Source organism: Oryzias melastigma, linkage group LG1, assembly GCF_002922805.2.
Source record: "Oryzias melastigma strain HK-1 linkage group LG1, ASM292280v2, whole genome shotgun sequence".
Classification (NCBI taxonomy): Eukaryota; Metazoa; Chordata; class Actinopteri; order Beloniformes; family Adrianichthyidae; genus Oryzias; species Oryzias melastigma.
The window spans coordinates 23,025,830-23,047,623 of NC_050512.1; the positions used below are offsets into that span (position 1 = coordinate 23,025,830).

Here is a 21,794-nt window from a genome sequence, read left to right on the forward strand (position 1 = left end):
TTTGAATTTTATGTCACATCCACTGCATTTACAAAAAACATTGATGTTGGTATTGATATTTGGAATATTGACTGCTATTGGATCAGTATTGGATTGATACTCGGTATCACCCAGCTCTACCAGGCACCCATGACACAAATGCAACATATTGAAAATCATCTTAATACTTTTGTGAAAATCACCGGCGATCATGCTCTTGGGTTCAATTGAACTTTTAAAAAACATTTTTAAGGGAAACTAAATAAACAAACAGAAAATGTGTTGAATAAACAGACTTTTAATACCAAGAGTTAAAGTTTAGATGAATCTAAACAGATTTCAAATCCAGTGTGGACAGCTTCATCTGTTATAACAGAGAATCGCATGACTTTAAACAGGTCATTTGTCAGCAGTCAGTGGTGGGATAAACCACCAGAGTTCATTCTGAGGTCTGAAAATGTCCAGACTGTAAAAAAATCTAAAGCTACGCACAAATGAATAAACATTTGTTAGTTTTAAAAAGATTTTTTGGATATTAGAAGTGATTTCGGCAAAGATCCAGTTAGAGGTGTGTGGCGGCCTCCGCTCCCCTTTGCTCCCGACTCGTCTCGCACTTGCACTCCTCTACCACCATCACTCGCTTCTCCCGGACCTCGGCCCCACATCTCAGAGGAACGGTGACGGTGCGGGCTTCCACAGGGGCGCAGCGGGAGCAGGGGGCGGTCCCGGGACCCGGCCCCATGACCTCGCTCTGGGGCGGGACAAAAAGCGAGCTGCACTGGCCGAAGCACAGCTTGTTGTGCACCCTGACTGTTTGGCATCCATCTGCCGTCACATGCTGGGGGGAGGACAGACGCGGCGGTCAGGTTTCAGATAAACATGGAAGCAGCTTTACGAGTAAACATCATTCTAATCATCCCTGGAAAGTAAACATTTGTCAACAGGGGGGGACATTTGCTGATTGTTTTTGCCACGTGAATTAAATCTCACAGAGATTCTGGCATCCGGAGAAATAAAACAAACACTCACCTGCACGAAAGACACAGCAGCACAGCTTTGTTTGGGATCCTTCAGGTTAACCGGCAGCGTCGTCTTGTCTCCTTTATCTAGAACTTTCTGCCACATGTGGAGTCCTTGCTTCTTCTTCATCTTCAGCTCCATCTCCGACGTGCTCTGTGGGCTCAGATTATGGAGCGGACTTACAGGGGCCCGTGGCGCCGGGGCCAAACCTGGCCGCCCACGAGACAGGAAGTCAGGGAAAGGCAGTCGGGAGCGAGGGGAAAGGGCTCGTCTATGGGGTAGTCCTCTTCTGAAGAACTCTGAGGGACTCATGCTACCTGGGTCCAGCCGCACCACCTTAATCACTCCCTGAACCGGTTCATTCGGGCCGCTGCCAGATGACTCAAACTCCACCTTTCGTAGAGTGTTATAAGGAAACAAAAGCGCTGTAGAGGTCAGAGTTAAGAAAAAAAGAAATCTGATGATGATAGCCATGTCTTTGATGAATGCTGAAGCTGTGCTGCTGATTGTGGTCCAAGGCTCCAAACGGCAACCTTGCTGTCGGTGCTTTGATGTTGAGCCGGAGGCATCCTTTTTATGCAGTCGCTTCTCACCCGCGTTTAAATGCAAACAAGGTGTCACAATTCCCACACCGGATCAGACATGACACCAAACTTACAAGTTTAGGTTGTGGATGAGAGTGTGTCTCAGGTAAGTGTCGTAAACACAGTCATAAAAAAAAAAGTACCTGGAAGGTAAATCTGGTTTCCAAAACTTAAAAAAATCAGGAAACAAATCAGCAAAAACTGGAAGTTAATGCAGTTCTGCAGCACAACTTTAAAACTCTATTTGTTAGATTGGATTGTTTCTTTAATACAGATTATCTACTTTTAATAGTCTTGTATCCATGTTTAAAAGAGCAGAAGAAATAAACTATAAAGCTCTTGGCAAGTTAGCCGAGTCCCTCTGAACAATTCCAGGAAGCCTGCTGTTGAGTCAACTGTTGGCAGGTGTTCCTGTTACCTTTTATTGTAAAGCAATGATGAGTTTATGTTTCCTATGTAAACACGCCGTGTCCTGTTCATTTATTCCCACAAGCAGCTTCCAAGTCCCGGTCGCCGTGCCATTAGACCTCGCTGTGCCCCGTCACCCGCGACGTGACCACACACGGGCTGCAGGCTTCACAATGCTGCGGCGGGAAGTGTTTAAAGCTTTTTCGTGTTTGCGCTCCTCCTCTGTTTCCCAGATTTACTGCTTGGTTGAAGTTAGTTGTATGAAGATGCAAGAGTTACTTTAACCTAAAGAAATGTTGGTGATTGTTTCAAGAAAAGCATGAAAACGAAATTATTTAAACCAGATTTTATTTCAAACTTACATTTTTGTATTATTTTATTGACTCTTAATGTGTGTATTTTATTAATGTTTGTATGTGCTCTAATTGATTATTATGGTGCTTTTTATTGTTGATTTAATATTTTAGGTTGAAATTTTAAACATCTGTCCAGAGACTACAAATGCAAAATAACTTCTACGTTAATTCTGGCACAATGCAGTTATGCTTTCAATGTGCCCTGTCACGGAGAAATAAACCAATCAATAAATAAACAATCCACTGTTTTTCACCTAATAAGTGTTCAAACTTGTGGATCTAGTCAAATGTAAAATAAAAATTTAAAATTAGACATTTTGGATTCATTTAAAAGAACTTAAGGAAAAAACAAAAAAATAATAATAATTTGCAGAGGAATTTGAAGAAATTATGCAAATATTGTTTCAGTAAATTAAATTTGACATCATTTATACTCAAAGCAAGTGTGCAAACTATGAATAATAAAATGTTAGCAGGTAAATCTATTTTTTGCACAGTATTTAATTTACATAAACATAATCTTACACTGTATAGGTAATATAAATTAACTGCAAATTAGTTTGTTTTACAATTTTCAGACTAATTATTTTCTTGTCAATTAAGCCTTATTGTCAAATATACATGACATACAGCACAGATGAAATGGTCTTCCTCTCAACCCACGGTGCAAACAGCCAATTATTACAATCAAATGCACAAAATCTACAAAGAAAATAAACAGAATGTTTTATTTTAAAAAAAACTAATGATTTTTTTTCTTTTTCTTTTTATTTTATTTTCCTTTTTAATTTTTTTTATATTTTTTTGGCACAAAATCAATTTAAAAAGCCCCCCAAAAATCTGTAAATCTGCAGAGCCATCACTAACACAAAATTACAGAGATTAGCTTTTATTAATATTCCAAAGAGCCCTTTTAAAACATTGAATCAATAAACAAGAGTTCTTTCATTTGTTTCTTTTTTCAATTTGATGTTATCCAATAATTTTAAATGTAACATATTAAAGAACTTCTGCTATTTGATCCAAGGTTTTTTTTTTCATTGTAGAAGCAAAGCACATTTGTCTCCACAAGAGGGCGCTTTTTACAAACTATTCAATACCTTTCCCGTTTGACCAATAATGATAATGTTGTTTTTATCTAAGTTTAATATAGATATAGATCAAACTGTTTGGTTGAGCTTTTTGTATAATCCGAGCTGACACTCATAAATACATGTAGAAATTGCATTAAATAAACTTCTAAAAACGAGGAAAAAGGTGATCAGAAACAGAAATATTAAAAAGGTAAATAAAAAGAAGTTTAAAAACATAAACTCTTGTAATTAGGTATATTTGTGTATCTCCTAATTTTACATTTTTAACTGTTTTCAGATTTTTTAAAGACAAATGTTGACTTCATTTTAAAGAAAAAAAGACTAAAATTAATAAAACTCAAACAGGAAATGATTAAACCTGGATTCAAGCCAAAATCAAGAAGTCCCAAGTTACTTAACAGTACATGGGATTCAAAAGAATGTTCATAATTAACAGCAGTCCTTCCAGACAAACAGATAAACTCGAGTTTGAACCTGGAAGTGGAAAACAAAAATGCTTCCATGTTTTCTAAGCAGTAAATGTGATGAAGTCAATTACGACTTTCAGGATGCAGATTCTTTCCTTGTGGGTTGTATTGAGCTTATATATTATTGTGAAAGAAATTTTACAAGTTAGTAAAATGTGACGTGAAAAAATAAGCTGGTTTAATTAGATCATTATGCTTTAAGTTAACAAGTGTAGCGTTACCAATTATATTGATTTCCCTGTTTTTCTTTCAGGTTCAATGTATATATATATATATTTTTTTGGTAGTATGAAATGGATAATCTTGGAGCTCCTCAGGAACAAATCATTTAGTTAAGCAGCAAACACTAATCTTTTAAGCTCATCTTGTTGATAGTTTAGTTTTTCATGCTGTGTTTTTCCTGTTTGTTTTTGTGTGTGAGTGACTTTTATTTTGACAACTATTTTACTATTATTTTATTTTATGTGCTGCACTTTGAGGTGCTCTGTAACTACGGAGGCCCTAAAGAGACATCAAAGTACAAAGCAATAAAAATAGAGATAATGAGTGGTGAAACTAGGTTCTAACAGTTTTAACTAATACATCTGCTCTCCCTGGAAAAAAGCTCATAAATACACAATGAAGATTATGTTTTCAACTTCATAAAATGAAGCCACCACGTCACGTTCTGGAACGTTGCTATCTTACTGGTGAACTATTAACAGATAACAGATGATCTCAACTTTATTTATAGAGAAGCAGCCAACCCCCTAAGTCAAAGAGCACTGAGGAAACTAACGGAGAAAAAGAAACCCAACAAAAACGAATATATTATTCAACTATTGATGTTTTTATGGCATGGTCACAGAGTGAAGGGTTTCTGTGAAGGTTAAAGTTCTTCACGAGAGCAAAAACAAGGAAAAAAAGAGAATTATTAATGGAAATGAGGGCTAAAATCTTTTTAGGTTGTCTAGGCAACCAGTGGACATTGGCAGGAGCAGCTTTGCGTGTCATCGAAAGCTATGGGGTCGCAATAATAAAGCCTTGACGAAGTGAATTAATAAACCACTTTAGAGAAAGATGTATAAAAACATGATAATGATAAGCTGGCCCTGGTTGACCTAAATTGATGCACACAGTGGAGAAAACAAAAGTCAAGAAGACAGTCACATGCTCCTATTCAGACGTCGTTTTACCGCAGTCATAAAAACCTTATCAGTTGATGACGGAACAAGTCAAGAAATGAAATACTGGCAGCATATCAATGACTTAACTCCCACATTCCCTGCACTCAGTAGAACCAGAACTAGCTAATGTAAAGTGAAATGTACCAAATTAACCTGGTGCAGCTCATTTGAACTAAGACCATATGGCAGGACTGTACTGACGGAAAGTACACGTTCATTTGCATCCAGCTGACTTCCACTGAGAGTATTTAGTGCACAGGTCCAACCTCATTACCTGAACTAACTGCACTAATTGGCCGCCACATGTGCAGCAATCCCAGCAGACCGGCCACTGAGCAGAAACGTACGTGGAAACATGAAGGCCTTCATTATGTTTGACTACCAAGGAAATCTCAGTTTTTCTATATATTTCACAGAAGGAACAGCAATATATATATACAAATGAGGTGATATACAACAAGATACTAAAAACAAACGGCAACAAATTAGACTGATTTTGACAGGTTTTCTATTTTTTTATAAAGGTCCAGAAGTTAAAAAAAATTAGAAAAAAAATTCAGCATCCATCAATCTTCAGATCCCCCCGAATCCCTTAAGAGCCTGGGGTGTCAAACTCAACCGCACAGGGGCCCCAAACCCAAAACACACCTTAGGTCGCGGCCCGAACAATTAAACATCTCTAGAACACACTGAAACTACATTTTTAAAATTTTAAATATGTAACATAACTTTGAATAAAATCATCTTAAATAGCTTTCAATATTTTACTTTCCGTATAAATATATATATATATGCTTTAGGGTCACTGGGTTGCTGGGGCCTATCCAGCTACTGTTGGGCGAAGGTGGGGTACACCCTGAACAGGTCGCCAGTCTGTTGCAGGACCACATCCTTTTTTTGGTTGATTTCAAGCAAAGATCAAACAAATATCATACAGAAATAATCAAATTCGTCGATTAAGAAAAAACAGACTAAATGATGTTACAGTTGATTCATTAAATCTAGTGATTATTAACTAAACTCAAGTATTGATTGCTTGAAAAGTTACTTCATTTTACAGTTTTGCATCACACATCATGTGATCATCATTTAATATTAATCATCCATTCAAATTGAAAATCAAGTAAAAAAAATCTTATTGATTATTATTCTCTCAAAGAATTCTTACATCTTTGCTGTAAGTGTCAATGATTCTCACTTGAGTTGATTGATATGTAATCACTGTTTAGAACACATACCGTAACAACATTAATCCATTAATCAACATATTTCAGATCAAGTACGGAAACTCAGCAGCTCATTACAGTAATCATTACTGTAGATCACATAATGTAATACTCGTGGATTGTAATTAAAGAAGTTTTGATTATTTCATCACATTCCAGTATTTGGAATTATTCAAACACTCTTCATATTGTGACGTTTATTAATACATCTTCATGAATATAATCCTTGTTTGAGCTCATTATTTAACCTGTTCCAAACTTTAGTTCCACATAGACAATTTACTTTGTGGTTCTTATCAGTTTGATCTCGAACTTCTTCCATCCTCTCAGTTTGTTACCTTCTTCACTTCCTCGCTCACATGCACACCAAAGGACAATTTAGAGAGACCTCTGAAGCACGTTTTTGCATCATTAGGAAGCTGTCTGAAGAAAACCCTCACATGCATGGAGGGGGGAACATGCAAACTCTGAGTCAAACCAAAGCCTCCTCTGTGAGGAAAACGCACCACCACCGTAAAACAATTCTGTTTGTTTGACACCTGACAGATAAAAGTCAGACGTCACAAACAGGACTTCTGCCATTAAAGCCTTTTTGTGAACCCTTTAAATAGAACCTATAAACTGTTCTGATAATAATCCCCTATTCCAGAGGATACAGACTAACCCATCATGACCACTAGTGGAACTTTGTGCAGGTCCTACATTGAAGTTAGATGATGGACGTAAACACTATAGAAAATGTTCTGCAGTGTTACATTTTTGCTGTATTAGTGTGTTGCTGTATTAAACTGTTAACGCGTTCACATCATTCACACTATAGTGATTCTCCTGCTCCTTTTCATACGTTTTTTGGGAAATAAAAACTCACACTTCAGTGTGCTATTTCAGTAATCTTGTCATCAAGACGTTCTGCTCATTTAGGAAATTACTGCCTGTATTTTTAGTATTGGTAAATTTGACTGTTTTTAAGATTTTATGCAATATAAGCGATTTTTTATTTTTTTTTCTAGCCCCGTTCAAAATGAATGGTAAATTATTCAAATATGTCAAAAACTTTGTGCACTTTTTAAACTTAAGCAAAATATGCAGCAATTTCAGGACATTTCTATGGAGCTATTTTGGGGGCATAAATGTTTTAAACTCAAATAGAACATTTTGGAAAAAATATTGGTGTTTGGCCAAAAAATGTAAAATATCCAAAACTTTTTGCTATTCTAAAATAAACGTAATTATTTTCAGTTTAAAATTTTCTGTTTTTTAGGTTTCAAAAATCTAAATTTTAATTACAAAACATATTTTTCAGTTTCAAATCTTTTTATGCCTTTCACCTCTTTATTTTCTTTTTCAAATCAGAAACTTTGAAGTTCAAAACTTTTGGCCTCGTTGTGGCGTGGCTAACATGAAGGACCAATCAAAATCGTTGAGGGGGGTGACTTCAGTCCCGGTGCATTCACCGACTCCTAGAACTGTAATAATTACGGTCAAAAAATGGCTGTTTTGTCTGTACTATCATAGTCTGAAATTGTCTCAGGATGGGTTTAAAAAACAGAGTTTTATTGCATATAAATCACGCCTACAACTACGGAAGAGGATTAGGGCCATGGAAAAAAAAAAAGACAATGGAAAATTCTGACTTTTTTCTCAGAATTCTGACTTTAATCTCAGAATTCTGACTTTTTTCTCAGAATTCCAACTTTGATCTCAGAATTCTGAGATTAAAGTCAGAATTTTCCATCGCCTTCTTTTTTTCTTCCATGGCCCTAATCCTCTTCCGTACAAAACTCTGTTCTAGCCCGTTCAAAACGCCACAACAGGGCCAAAAGTTGGAAACGGAAAATTTCAGATTTAAAAATGAAAAAAGGGTTGAAAGCAAAAAAAATAAAGAAAAAAGATTTATAACTGAAAAATACATTGTGAAATTGAAATTTAGAGTTTTGAAACCTAAAAAAAAACAGAACATTTGCAGCTGAAAATAAATAAGTTTATTTCAGAATAGGAAAAAGTTTTGGACATTTTACATTTTTTATACATTTTTGGGGTTTCAAATATTTATGGCCTCAAAATAGCTCCATACATTCCTGCCTGTACTTTTGGTATTCATATATTTTGCGGTTTAAAACATTTTACGCAATTGATACAATCGTTTTTATCCCCATAGAAATGAAAAATTGTTCAAAAACTGTGTGCACTTTGAAACCTATTAAAATGTTCCGCATATTCAGGATATTCATGGTTATACTTTTGGTAATCATACCTTTTGCATATTTTAACATTTTACGCAATTTGTGCAATTATTCAGCTCCATAGAAATGCAATATTGGTATCAAGACATTCAGCATGTTCGTGTTTGTACTTTTGGTATTCTAACCTTTTACACATTTAATTAAAATTTCACACATTATTGTGCTTTTTTTTCAAGAAATTCTTCAAATTATTTGTACACTTTCTGCAAATAATACACGTTTGGTGTCTAAATGTGCAGCACGTTCAGGAAATTCATTGTTGTACATTTGGTTTTCATACCTTTTATGTTTTTTCTTAATTTTATGCAAGTTTTGCCAATTATTTTTCAAGAATTTATTTAAATTCTTTGTGCACTTTTAAAATCTATGCAAGCTTGATATAAACATTTCAGCATGTTAAGGACATTCATGCTTGTACTTATTGTATTCATACCTTTTATGCATTTTAAAGCTGTTCACCATTTTTAACAAAATTCTTCAAACTGTTTGTGTGCAAATAATGCACGTTTAGTATCAAAACGTTCAGAAAATTCATTCTTGTACTTTTGGTATATTTATATTTAACATATTTCAAAATGTTTGCAATTATTTTAAAGAAATTCTTCAAATTCTTTGTCCTGGTATCAAAACGTTCAGCATCTCCAGCAACAATATTCAGTAAAAAGCATTCTCACTATTATTATTTCAGGTAATGCAACTTTTCTAGTTTGAGTTACTGTTGATGAGTTGGCACACGGGATAATCATGACACTGCAAGAATTCTAGTGCTTAGCAGCAGAATTTTGTCTATAATTCTTTATTTTGTGTCAATTAAATACAAGACTTAATGTGATGATAAAACAAGTCTGTCCACACACATACCTAACAGCTGCCAGTTTTATGAGCCACAATGTCTCAAAGATAAAATAATATTGGAGAAATATAATACAGGGATAAATCTGGAAGAAAATAATACAATTTGGTGTGGACTCATTGATATCTGAGTCGTTCTGGTATCTCTAAATGATAAGAGCAAAAAAAATCCTTTTGGGAATAAATTAAAATTTGTTTTTTAGATTTTTTAATCCCAACTTTTGTAGAAATTAAACATTTTTACCAAAAAATGTGCATTAAAAAAAGACAACAATATGTCGTATTTTACAGAATAACCCAAGGTTCTGTTATTTATTGTCCCAACATGATCAACAAATACAAAAATAAATGTACAATAATAATAACAACAGATTTATGCTAAACAACTCACACAAAAGTCACCATTTGTGCTTCATGACATATTTCTATCAAATGCATCAGCACACATGAGATCAGGTGAACAAATACTTCAACGAGTATAAATAAATGTGGACAAACACAGTTCAATAGTGAACAAAATCATTCATTTTTCTCACAGTTTAGGTCTGGATGCATGTGGAGCATCAGACGAGTTTATCTACCTGTGGAAATTATACAAAACTGTAAATGTGCAGAAAGTTCCTATTTTTCAGCAATTAAGTGCTTTAAAGTTGTCGTTCCACATCATGGATTTAATCCCTTTTTCCGGCTTTCTTATACAGAATCATGGAGACCACCATGGCAGCAATCTGGAAAAAAGAGGTTTAAATGCAAATTATTTAAAAAAATGTAGAAAATAATCTGCAAAATTACAAAAGTTCTGATTCCAAGAAAAAAGAAAACAATTTATTTCATGACTAAAACAAAACAAACATATGAAAATCTATAAGATTCAATTCATTTTAGGGATTTTTTTAGACAGACTTTTAAATTGTTCAACTCTTAATATAATAATCTGAAGGAAGCAAATTATTGGAAATCACACATTAGTCATTCTTATAACAGGGTGGAGGACTTTAAAAATTAATTTAATTTATGTTTGTATCTTACTTTAATCCCAGTTAAAAGTGTCAAACCAAAACTTTTTGCTTACGTTCTTTAAGAAACAAACTTTCATTGTCTATTGAACATTTATGAGAAAATGTAGAAAAATTGAACTTTTCCAGAAAATATTTTATTATTTAAACACAGTTTGACAGACAGGTCAAGCAGGCTGTTTTTTTTTTTCTTAAACCATTAAAAAAGAAAAGTGAGCTAGATATGCGCTAAGAATCTCTAAAAAATAAAATGTTCTTGAAAAATAGATTATTTCAAACTTTTTTTTATATAAAATGATGAAAAATTGAACTTTCCCAAAAATGTCTTCATATTTAAGTAAAACAGGTCCAGATTTTTATATTTGTAAAATCAAATGAAAATGAAAAACGAGAAGAATAAGAGCTAAGGATGTTTAAATTAGAAAATACTCAGAAAAATATTCTTATATTGCAAATTTGTTTCCTTTTACCTCGAGTGCGGCGATTCCCAGAGCCACTCCTGCAACGATCAGAGCGTTTTCCTCCAGGAACTCTTTCAGCTTCTCGAAGCAGCCAGGAATGTCCTGCAGCACAAATCCATGTTGGTGATGAGCATAAGACTACAGGACAGAAAAAAATTTCTAAAAGAAAATCTCAGTTTCTTACCGACGATTCCACTTGGCTTGTTCTACAGATGGCTTCAACATTCTCGGAACAGCATGCCCCTGGATACCCTCCAGTGCCAATATTAAAAGGGGAGTCAGTAAAATCCGTGTAGTTCCTGTAGCCGCAGCACTTGAACTGAAACGAAACGGGAACATGGTCATTCCTGACCCTTCTCTTTATCTTGTTTTACAGGGTAATAAAGAAACTGCTGCTAAAAAGATTTATTCTACAACTACATTGTAGTTATTCTAACAAATAGGTTTATTCAAAGTGTAAAAATACTGTACCCGGTCCATGGTGGAGGTCCAGACTGAAGTCAGACTTTCATCTCTGCCAAATTCTGTCTGAAGTTTTGACCGCACCTCGTTCTCCACATTGTTCAGGATCTTATCAGCCTGACATGGATACAATATTAGTCAGACCTTTAAACTCTTACAGGTTTAAACGTTTTAGCCACTGACAAACTTACCAATCCGTCAAAAGCAAACAGCACAACGGCACCTGCAACCTCCACGATGAAGATGACCAGCACAATAATGAAGAACTGGAGGAGGAGAAGATGAAGTTAGAGAACGGCTGCAGCCCCTTAAATCTGGGAAACTCAATCACACAAGGGGACAAAATCTAAAACACACCTTAGAATAAACATTTATTGAACACTCTAAAACATTTTTTTTAAAACTATAACTTTTTTACATAAATATGAACTAGATGTATAGTATATGTGATGCTAGTGTGAATGCTGAAGCTGAATTTGGCTGCTAAAGATGCTAACGTTGATAGCTGGACATGCTAAAATTGATAGTTAAAAACACTGAAGCTGATAACCAGCTAAAATATTGGCTACATCACAAATTAACCTAAAAAAATAAAAAATGAAAACTTAGGTTAGCTAAGACAGCTAGCATGTAGCTGAAAAAATAGCTAAATTTCAAAATATCCTAAAAGAAACAACAGAAAAAGTTTAAATTAGCCAAAACAGCTACCGTGAAAATATTAGCCTAACTCTAAAACAGCCTGAAAAACTTAAAAAAGGCTTAAATTAGCCAAAACAGCTATAGCATGTAGCTGAAATGTTCCCTAAACTCCAAAATAGCCTAAAAAAGTCGTAGTAAATGCCAAAATAGTTGAAAAACTATCAGAATGCCAATTTTAAAAACTTTAACTATATAGCATAAATTTAAATAATAAAAAGGTAGGAATATTATTCCACCATAAATCAACTTAAACCTTAAATAACTTTCATAAAAATATGTTTTGTCAAAATTATACTAGTAAAAAAGATGACATCAGGCCATTAATGATCCGGATCCGGCCCCCGGGCCTTGACTTTGACACATGCTCTCCATGGTACACAGAAGTCTTTACCAGAACTCAATCTTCTGAACCAAACCCAGAAAACTCACCGTCAGCAGCATGCAGCGGCTCTCCTTCACGGCTCCACAGCAGCCCAGGAAGCCGATGACCACCAGACCAGCTCCCACGCCGATGAGCACGTAGGCCACATGGACCAGCTGGTCCAGCCCGTCCCCGTCTTCAATGCCTTCCAGTAACCCCAGCAGAGAACCGCTGTCCACCTTCAACCAAATCCCCATCGCCAAACAACCAGCACCTGCCAGCTGCAGGGAACGAGAGGAAGCGTTAAAAAATCCCTCTCAAACGTCTCCATAACGTCGCTGATGGAGAATGGTGTGAAATGAGAAACCAGAGGAGGAGGAGGAGGAACTGCGTTAGACTTTTATAAGCTGATATAGCAGACATTATTAAACGAACAGCAAAAGATAAAATGAATAATAAAATAAATAATTTACTTTGAACACATTTCCGCTCTCCTAAAGCAGAAAATGGTTTTACAGCCGTATCTAAATGGTTCCTTTCTCCTCGTTTCAGACTCAAAAAAACATCTTTGGTTATAGCTGAAATTTGACAGAATAATCAAGTATATATTTAATTTGTATGTTTTGAGTACAAAAGGAAATACAGGAGAGCAAAGTTCAAACAACAAACTTACAAAGATGCCGCCGTTGAAGATGAACATCATCACTTTGAGAAAGCCGGAGCAACACATCTTGGCTGATTTTTTATTATTTTTTTTTACAACACTGTAAAAACAAAACAAAAGTTTTTAGTTCAGACAAAAGATCAGGACAAAAATGATGAACTCGTGATCTTCTTTTACCCAGTCAGACAGAAATGGACTGAAAGTACAAGCAGTGTGGTTCAAACTGCATTTGCTCTGGTTATTCATTGACCAAAGTGGCCAACAGGAAGGCAGATAATCTTTGATAAACACTAAAAGTCAAACAAATGACAGAAAAAAAAATGATTTTTCCTAAAATTACCTTACAAATGTAAATTTTCTTAGAGGTTAATCTAGTTTGAGTGTGAATTGTTTGCAATATATCTCAGTTTATATAATCCAATAGGATATAAATCTACTTTGTTATCTTTGAATAAATCCTTTCTACATAGTTTTATGGAGAGGTGTGGCATCATCCATCTAAGAGTTCAAGCATCTTTCTAAAGTGAGGAGTTTATAACTCCATTCTAGTAAATCATATGACCCTCTGAGGCTTCCTTAGTGTACAGAAACGCTCCATCACATAAACCTTTGACCCCAATCTTGCACAACACAGTTTCGGCTTGTTCCCAGAACCTGATAAATGAGCTGTTAGATATTTATTGGTATGTTTTTTTTTCTTCCTTATCAAACCTATTTTAGCTTATCTGTGTGAACTCATTTCCAAAAGACAATAAAATGTCTGTGTGTGCTCTTTAACGGGATGTTTTAAGAATTTTTTTAACTAAAAATGTTAAAAGTGTTTAGCTGATTCGAAAGCTTTACATAATCCCATTTTACCTAAATACCACATTATTTTACAACAAAAACGTAAAAAATGTAGGTTTAAAATTGACAATGGAGTTCAAATGTATTCTGTGAAAACAGTTTAAATCGTTTAAGTTTCTTAAGAGTTTAAATCAAACCACGTGAAGGTGAGATTTTGTTGGATATTTAAGCTGAAGTATAAAAGAGCTTGACATACATACCTGGTACTGCAGTGGTGTCCACTGATGTCTGATGGTTCAGGAGTGTCTGCTCTACAGCTTGATGATTGCCTCCTTATATCCTCTCCCGGCTGTCACAGTCACACAGGAGTTCACCTCCATACGTCACAAAGTTTGACCATAAAGACTCCTTTTACCGATAGTAGGATAAGAAATGTTTCCTGGTGACCCAAGTCGTGACAGAATCATTTACAATCCAACTTTTTACGATCAATATTCTAAAATGAAACCTTTGGCACATAAACTAAAAATTAGGAAAACTCGGCAGAAAGTCTGACATAATTTAAATTGCACCAAAATAAAAATATAAAAAAGATAAATTAATAGATTTAATCATACTTTTTAGAAAAAAAAATATAGGGATTTTATAGAAGCAGATAAAGACACAAGATGTTTAGATTTATGTCTTTTAATCTCGATTGTGTGATGAACCCAGCAGAGGAATCACCAAACCACCATGAAATAACAACAATACAAACAAAAAAAAAACATTGAAAATGGAGAAACTGTTTGGAAACAGAAAAAATTTTGGTCAGTAGCCGCTGACATCAGTCAACCGGGGATGTGAATGACCTGAGTGTTGAAGTATGTTTGACTTTTTGGCTGAAAAAATAAGAGCTGAAGTTACAATGGTGCATTTTGTTTACAGACCACAAGGGGGCGACATGACACAAATGGAGTGGCATTTTATGAGTTCCAACAAGTGCTCCCACTGCACTCTGTGCAGCTAAATCTGCTAATGCTGAAAGGAGAATGCACAGCTGCAGCTTTTCGGGATCACAGCAAAACGAGAAAAATAAATTAAGAAGCAGCTTTTGAAACAAATGTATATATATTTCTCTGGATATCTCTGGGGACAAGAAACCTTGTTCCTACAATCAGCATGCACATCCACCCTGACTCTGAGGGGGCTGCTCCTGCAGCCCGTCCCCCTTTTGGCTCACTGATGGACTGACGTCACCGTTGAAGCTCTGGTTCATCTTCTCACAGATGACGTCCACCAGCCTGTCGAAGACCTGCTTCACGTTGATGTTGTCTTTAGCACTGGCCTCAAAAAACTGGAAGCCTGTGGAGCAAGAGGAGAAAAGAGACATTTAAAATGGACAAACTGATTTGGCTTTTCTTGCAGACAAAGAGTTTGAGCGCCCACCCAGTTCCGTGGCTATTCTTTGGCCATCTTGCGTCGGGACTTGTCTGTCCTCTTCCAAGTCCAACTTATTCCCCACCAGAACCACCTGAGCGCTGTCCCACGAGTACGTCTTGATTTGGGTTGCCCTGGAAACGCAGCAACATCTGAGATGGATCTGACCTTCACTCGCAGCATCCTCACACACGTGCAGTTTAGACTCACAATCACCAAAACAGACATTTGGAGAGATTTAGGAGGTCGATAGAGGAGAACCAGTTTGTTGAGGTATAAGGAAAAAGTATTATCTATAAATAGGGCTCTCAACATTAATGCATAGTATTCATTTTTCTTTTTTAGTTAGTTAAGTAAGGGATAATACCCGACGAAGTGTGCGTTATGAGAAATTAACGCACGACGCGGAGGCCTAAACCGTCCTCCGCTTCGCGTCGGACGGTTGCCTCCGTGAAGTGCGTTAATTTCTCATAATGCACTCTTCGGAGGGTATTATCCCGCTTATACCATGGTCATTTACAAAATGAATAAATATTTAATCAATATTTAGTACTTTATTTTTGTTATTTCTTTGGTTTAGCTCATTTTTTCACAAAAAGCGGACTATTTGATCATCCGTGATGCGGTTTGTTGTCACGGTGACATGGAACACGGCATGAAGCCTGAAGCCGTTACAGACCTCAACTGCAGCGGTAAAGTGTCGCTGTTTTGAAAGAAAGACCCAGACAAATTAGGATATTTTTCTTCTTTTTCTGACGTTAATCCTTCAGTGAGCAGCTAGAACATATTCAGCTTCTGTCTGTGTTTCATTTCATGGCAGGTTCGTTCTTCTGAGCTGCTCTAAAATGAGAAACTCCCTCTTGTGGTGAAACAGAAGACTACACCTTTCATGTCGAGTGGTGTTTTATTAGAAGGAGAATAACTAATTTGTCAATATTAATTTACCTTACAAAAGGAGAGGAATATAAATGCTGGTCGCTACAATAAGTTGAATAAAGCATCAGTTCAGAGAGAAAGTTCATCCATTACTGCTTGTTTTGTCCAGACAATGAAGGAAAATGTGTTTTAAAGAAGCCTGCGCAGTGATATCGAACGTTTGGTCTGTGTGACCGGAACTTCTTTTTTAGGTGTGCGTTATTACTGTGCATTATCACTTTTTAATGCACACCCAGCAGCCAATCAGAATCGAGTATTCACCCAGACCATGGTATAATATTTATTAACGCATTTGACTTTGTGAAGCAACTGTCCTCCACTGGTTGAAGCTTCCACTAATTTCTGATAATCCGCACTTCGTTGGACATTATCCCACTTACAAAAAATATATAAATATTCAATGGATTTTTAGTACTTTAATCTTTTTTTTTTTAATTTAGATAGCGTTTTCAGAGAAAGCGGACTATTTCCTATGTGGTTCGGCACATTGTCACGACACGACATTGCGTTACTGAGCGGGTACAATTCTTGACTGCAGCAGCGAAGGAAAGCGATACATATACGGATCTTCACAATGTGTTCAGTAAAACGTTCAGAGGGAAAGGTCACCTCTTACCGCTTGTTTTTGTACTGAACATGAAGGAAAAGTTTGTTTTAAAGAAACCAGTGCAGTGATATAGAACAGTTTTTTTAGGAGTGCATCTATATATTGTGCATCCACACCCAGCAGCCAATCAGAGTCAAGTATTCACCCGGACATTGGGATAAGTTAATTTAAAGTGCAGAAACACAATGTTTGTTTTTTAGGGCTGTATGGCAGCATCTTTGCTTTTTAAGGTAATACTGCAGACATTAAAGTCTTTACAGTTCTGCTCATCTGGCTGTTTATGGGTTTTGTGTACACAACTTACACTTCTGGTATATCTGAGTTAATGTTTTATAAATGTTAAACATTTCAGACAGTACAAATGAAGCAAAAATGGTCTCTGGCCCGTTTTTGTATATTGTCACAAAATTTACCTCGTAAAAACATTGTGATAAATTGTGATTAATCACAACACAAAAAGTGAGATTAATCACCATTCATTTTTTAATGGATTTATTGAGGAAGATAATTTTTTTTTATATCTACTAGTGTCATTTTCCATAAGAATTTTTTGGTACGCGTTTCAATTTGCATCCTTAGCAACTAGACAAAGATTTTGCATCAATTAACTTCAAAGTCTTAAAAACTCTAAATTGCCTAAAAATGATCGATTTTATTCCTTAGCCTGTTAAATTGCAACCTTTAAGTGTTTAACTTGCCAATCATCCCTAATATAATTGAACTCAATTCAACAGCTGCTGTGTATTAAGGAAATAAAGACATTTGTGTTGCTTATTCTTCAACAGTAAAGTGATGTCAGCATTTAGTCATGAAAGTTTGATAAAAACCTTTCCTTCATTTTATTCTTCGACCTTATTTCAGTGATTTTTTTGTCACAATGTGATAAAATGCAGTTAGATTGCTTTTGTCAAAGTATGTTAATAAACCTGAGGACCTCGACTCTGAACTCAAGCCGTCTGTGATAAATCTAGAACATTTACTGAAAGTCTTTCAAAAACATATAATGCTAAATGCACTGAACTGTAAGGTGGAAGTAAACATGTTGTGTCTAAGTCATACTGACCAAAATGATACTTATTTCCCTGTAAGTTTTGTACTTTTTAATATAATCATAGCTGTATAAATCTAGCATTTCTCCCATAAGACGTACGTACCAATCCTGGACGGCACAGAACGACTCCTGGCTTGTGATGTCATACATGAGCAGGAATCCCATGGCTCCTCTGTAGTAGGCTGTGGTGATGGTTCTGTAGCGCTCCTGTCCTGCTGTGTCCTGCAAACACAGCGGTCCTCTGTGAGCTCCAAACTCTGCTAAACGGGTTCTTACTTTTGGTGTTTGGCAAACAATAACCTCTGTCCTGTACACAGTGCGCTCCAAATTCTAAGTGTCAAAAAGATCAAATTCTTTTGTTTTTCAATTAAACTCGTCGTGGATGATGTTGTGTCTCAGGGCTCTTTGGATCACTGAAATCAATCTGTGATAATCAGTTTGTCAGGTGAAGGAAAAAGAAGGATGTTTCACATTATCAAGCAGACCAACATCTTCAAACAATATGGGAAAGAAAAAAGGATTTCTGGTGAAAAGTGTGAAACAGAATGTCTTAAATGTCTTGGAGAAGGAATGAAAATCTTGGATTTTTAACAAAAACTTATGATTAACAGTCCATTTTAGAGTTTTTGAAAAATATAAGGTTATCTTTAGGAGGTTTGTTCATTAACATTTAATATATACTCTAATGGTTTGTGACTTGAAAATGATGCCGACTGTCATTTGCATTGAGTATTTCAAAAAACAGAAAAATATAATTTGCATAATAATTTGGAACACGCTGAGGATTAATTTTTTCCAAGTGTGTTAAATCTAGTTCGGCTTCTTTACAAATAGACATGATGTGAGCAACTTTATCATCTAATGGTAGAAATATCTAAATTATTATATCAGTTATCTGGGATAGAAAAGAAAATTAATTATTTAGAAACATCTCTCTTTTATCTTAATTATTACTATAAAGAAGCCTTTTTTGTAACTTGGATGGCATCCTGTTGTCATTTTGACTCCAGCATGTGCCGCTCATGTTTGTGTTTGGGTCCTGCACTTTACATGGGAATCAAGAGAAGCAGCTGCAGCTAATCAAATGTTCTTGATTAACTGATCATCTTCAGGTGTGCAGACGTTTGGCTGATCTGAAGTATCAACACAGGAAGAGATATGAAGGTCGTTTCCCAACAGTTATCACTCTACTGTTAAGATAAAATAATAATAAAAAGCAGATGAAAATCAGAACGACAGCTGCTGCTCTTCTGAAAAACGAGGTTCCAGCTGATGGTTGGAACCTATGATGCTTAGAGAAAGTCCCTTTATTAAAGACCTACTCCAATGGAGATTGGGTTTTTTTTGGTGTTTTTAGCATGTACTCATAGTGTTTTCCTCATGATAGAGGACATATATAAAGAAAATTAGTCTTAAAATTCTATTTCTGTGGATTATTTTTTATTCAAATGTTTGGGAATCAGGAGTAGATGAAAAATCAGTTGGAAAAAGGTCATAGCAGTGACATAGGACCTACAGCGGCTCCACTCGGATGCATCCACTTGTAGACAAATAGATCTATGTACGTCTTCGTTTTCCTCTTCTGAGCTGGCTCAACACTTTGCAGCTAAATATCTCCAAAATTGCTCGCCATTTTTGTTGCACCTCTACTGTTAAGTTGGGGTAGGTGCTGTAACAATGATGATGGGAAGTGGGGGCGGGGCTTGCACACAACTCAGCTGAATTTCTTTTGAACTATTGACGTTGTGCAAAAACTATGTCCTAGAAAACAGCGCTGTGTTTTCTTGATTTACACTATAAATATATATATATATATAAAGAGTACTGGGAACGCTTTTATTATAGATCAAAAGATGTTTAGATTTAAAATACGCAGATGTTAACATTTTAAAGTGGCAGAAACAAAAAAAAAACAAGTTTGGCTTGTTTGGAACCATTAGAAGAACAATGATGGAGATGTTTGGTCTCAACACACAGAGGCATGTTTGGTGACAACAACAGGTCGCCATGTATCAGCAGGATAGCAGTGACTGAAGAGTGATGGATGAAGCTTTTTTTGTGGCTAAAATATTGAACTCTCCAACACTTTGGAAGCTGCCTATGACATCCTTTGTACATTTTGTCAGGCAAATGCTGAAGTTAATACAGGACAAAAGATTTACTACTATGAAAGCTCTGAGAGGAGCTGAAAAACTAATGAACTAAGGAGGTCTAAACTGTTTGACAACAAATTTAGAGACAAAAACTACAAAAAAAAATTATATGTTTTTTCCAAATATGGTTTAGTGAATGTTATTTTATCCCAATTTTGCAGCCTGATGTGTTTGTAAAAAAACATAAATGCTGAAAGTAAATATTAAAATGAACCTTAAGAAGAAATCAAATGGTTAACAGGACAGGAAAGGAAATGTTAATCATTGCTGAACCTTAAGCGACCCCTCCCATCAGCCGCCTCCATCACCACACCCAGAAGACACACAAAGATGCAATGTTTGTTCTTTGTCACACCATCAGATTCTCTCTTTTCCTTCATTAAAAAGGGAAAAAAACTCAGATTTTCATGCGCTCCAACACCAACATTCAGGAACAGATCCGTGCCTGTGTCATTCCGCTGCACAGAAAGCACATTCATGCATGTTTCATGAAGCCCGCCGTCTGGGGACAATGTTAACCATCAACTGTCATTAACTTCAGAGTGTGAAAAATGAGTTTACATTCATGACGGGCAGCTACTTGGAAGAGGACAAACTTTGGAATGAGGACCAGGATAAAGAGCTGCTTGTGTGAGGACACAATAGAACGCTGTAGTCCCTCTGCTGCTTTTGTTGAACATTGATTGTAAAATCTCTCATCTACAAGTCAACACTATCAGTTACCTAAAGTAAACTACAGTGCTGACTCGGAATAAACATTTATAATCACGTTCTAATGGCTTTCATCAATAACAAACCAATCTTGTATGATAGAATTAAAAAAACAAACCAAGGAACCAAAAGTGCTTGTTGTTTTTTAGAAAACAGCATTATATCGACAGTTATGTTTTTAATGTTTTTAACATGTGTTTCTCATCAAAAATTAAGCTCAAAATGGCATTTCTAAGTATTTCTTTATTCAAATCCGGTTGAGACGAAAATGTGAAATTTAAAAAAGGACATAGAAAATAAGCTGGGTGGGCCACACGCTCTTTGCTCAGAGCTCTTTCCAAGGGGGAGGGGAACGGGGGATGGTGTTGCTCTTTGCCAGCAGTCCCGCCCACAACTTAGAGGCAAATTTCTAATGAACGACTGCCACTCTGCAGGAACTGTCCCAGAAAACGTCATTTTTTTTGGCTAGAAAGGGCATAATCATAATTAAAAGACCACTATAGAATTCACAAAAGATGATCAGAATAAGACTTTTCAAAATCAACACCAAGTTAAAATGTAGATTTCAATGTCAAGGACTTACATTAATATAAAAAGAAACCTGAAAGTTAAAATAGATGGAAGTAAAGCCTGTAAGGGTTTATGATCCAAAAACTGGCATTTTTAATACATATATAACTACGGAGATAAAAAAAATGATGTCGTACTGGGCAGCATTCTTGGTGGAAAAACACATTCCGGTACTAATACAATTATGTTAATAAATAATAGGTTTTTGGCAAACATTGTCAGTTTCTCTTCCTGTTGTCTCTACTGTCTGCCTTTTTTTGCACATGTGAAAGAGTTGCCATTTGCTGAAGGTGAACCACACAGGGATGTGTGCTTTGTTCCTAACATGATAATTGTTTTTCACACTGCTGCTAACTGAGTAAACTACTATGAAACTTTTATTTTAACCACACAGAACAAAGCAGTGGTCCCCAACCATCAGGCCACGGACTGGTACTGGTCCATGGATCGATTGGCATGGGGCTGCAGAGGAAATTATTAATTTTACCGTTTTTTTTTTTTTT

General features: G+C 35.8%; 3 protein-coding genes across 3 annotated transcripts in view; all 3 read right to left on the minus strand.

The window, feature by feature from the left end:
- Nucleotides 1-395: 395 nt before the first annotated feature.
- On the minus strand, nt 396-1,867 carry dand5 (DAN domain family, member 5). Its single transcript, XM_024290221.2, has 2 exons — nt 1,009-1,867; nt 396-817 (listed from the first exon to the last, which is right to left on the minus strand). Exons 1-2 carry the CDS (start codon nt 1,471-1,473, stop codon nt 542-544), a joined length of 741 nt encoding a protein of 246 aa, XP_024145989.1. The 5' UTR covers nt 1,474-1,867; the 3' UTR covers nt 396-541.
- A 7,806-nt stretch (nt 1,868-9,673) lies between these two features.
- On the minus strand, nt 9,674-14,173 carry tspan34 (tetraspanin 34). Its single transcript, XM_024290083.2, has 8 exons — nt 14,105-14,173; nt 13,068-13,158; nt 12,463-12,675; nt 11,526-11,600; nt 11,344-11,451; nt 11,057-11,191; nt 10,882-10,974; nt 9,674-10,123 (listed from the first exon to the last, which is right to left on the minus strand). Exons 2-8 carry the CDS (start codon nt 13,122-13,124, stop codon nt 10,067-10,069), a joined length of 738 nt encoding a protein of 245 aa, XP_024145851.1. The 5' UTR covers nt 13,125-13,158; nt 14,105-14,173; the 3' UTR covers nt 9,674-10,066.
- Nucleotides 14,174-14,515: 342 nt separating this feature from the next.
- The window catches only part of rab3da (RAB3D, member RAS oncogene family, a), a 12,463-nt gene continuing 5,184 nt past the window's right edge, over nt 14,516-21,794 (minus strand). Inside the window, exons 3-5 of the mRNA XM_024290084.2 lie at nt 17,961-18,079; nt 15,273-15,397; nt 14,516-15,188 (exon numbers count right to left, since the gene is read on the minus strand). Coding sequence (XP_024145852.1) covers nt 15,001-15,188; nt 15,273-15,397; nt 17,961-18,079 — 432 coding nt within the window. The 3' untranslated portion in view covers nt 14,516-15,000. The remainder of the gene's footprint in view (nt 15,189-15,272; nt 15,398-17,960; nt 18,080-21,794) is intronic.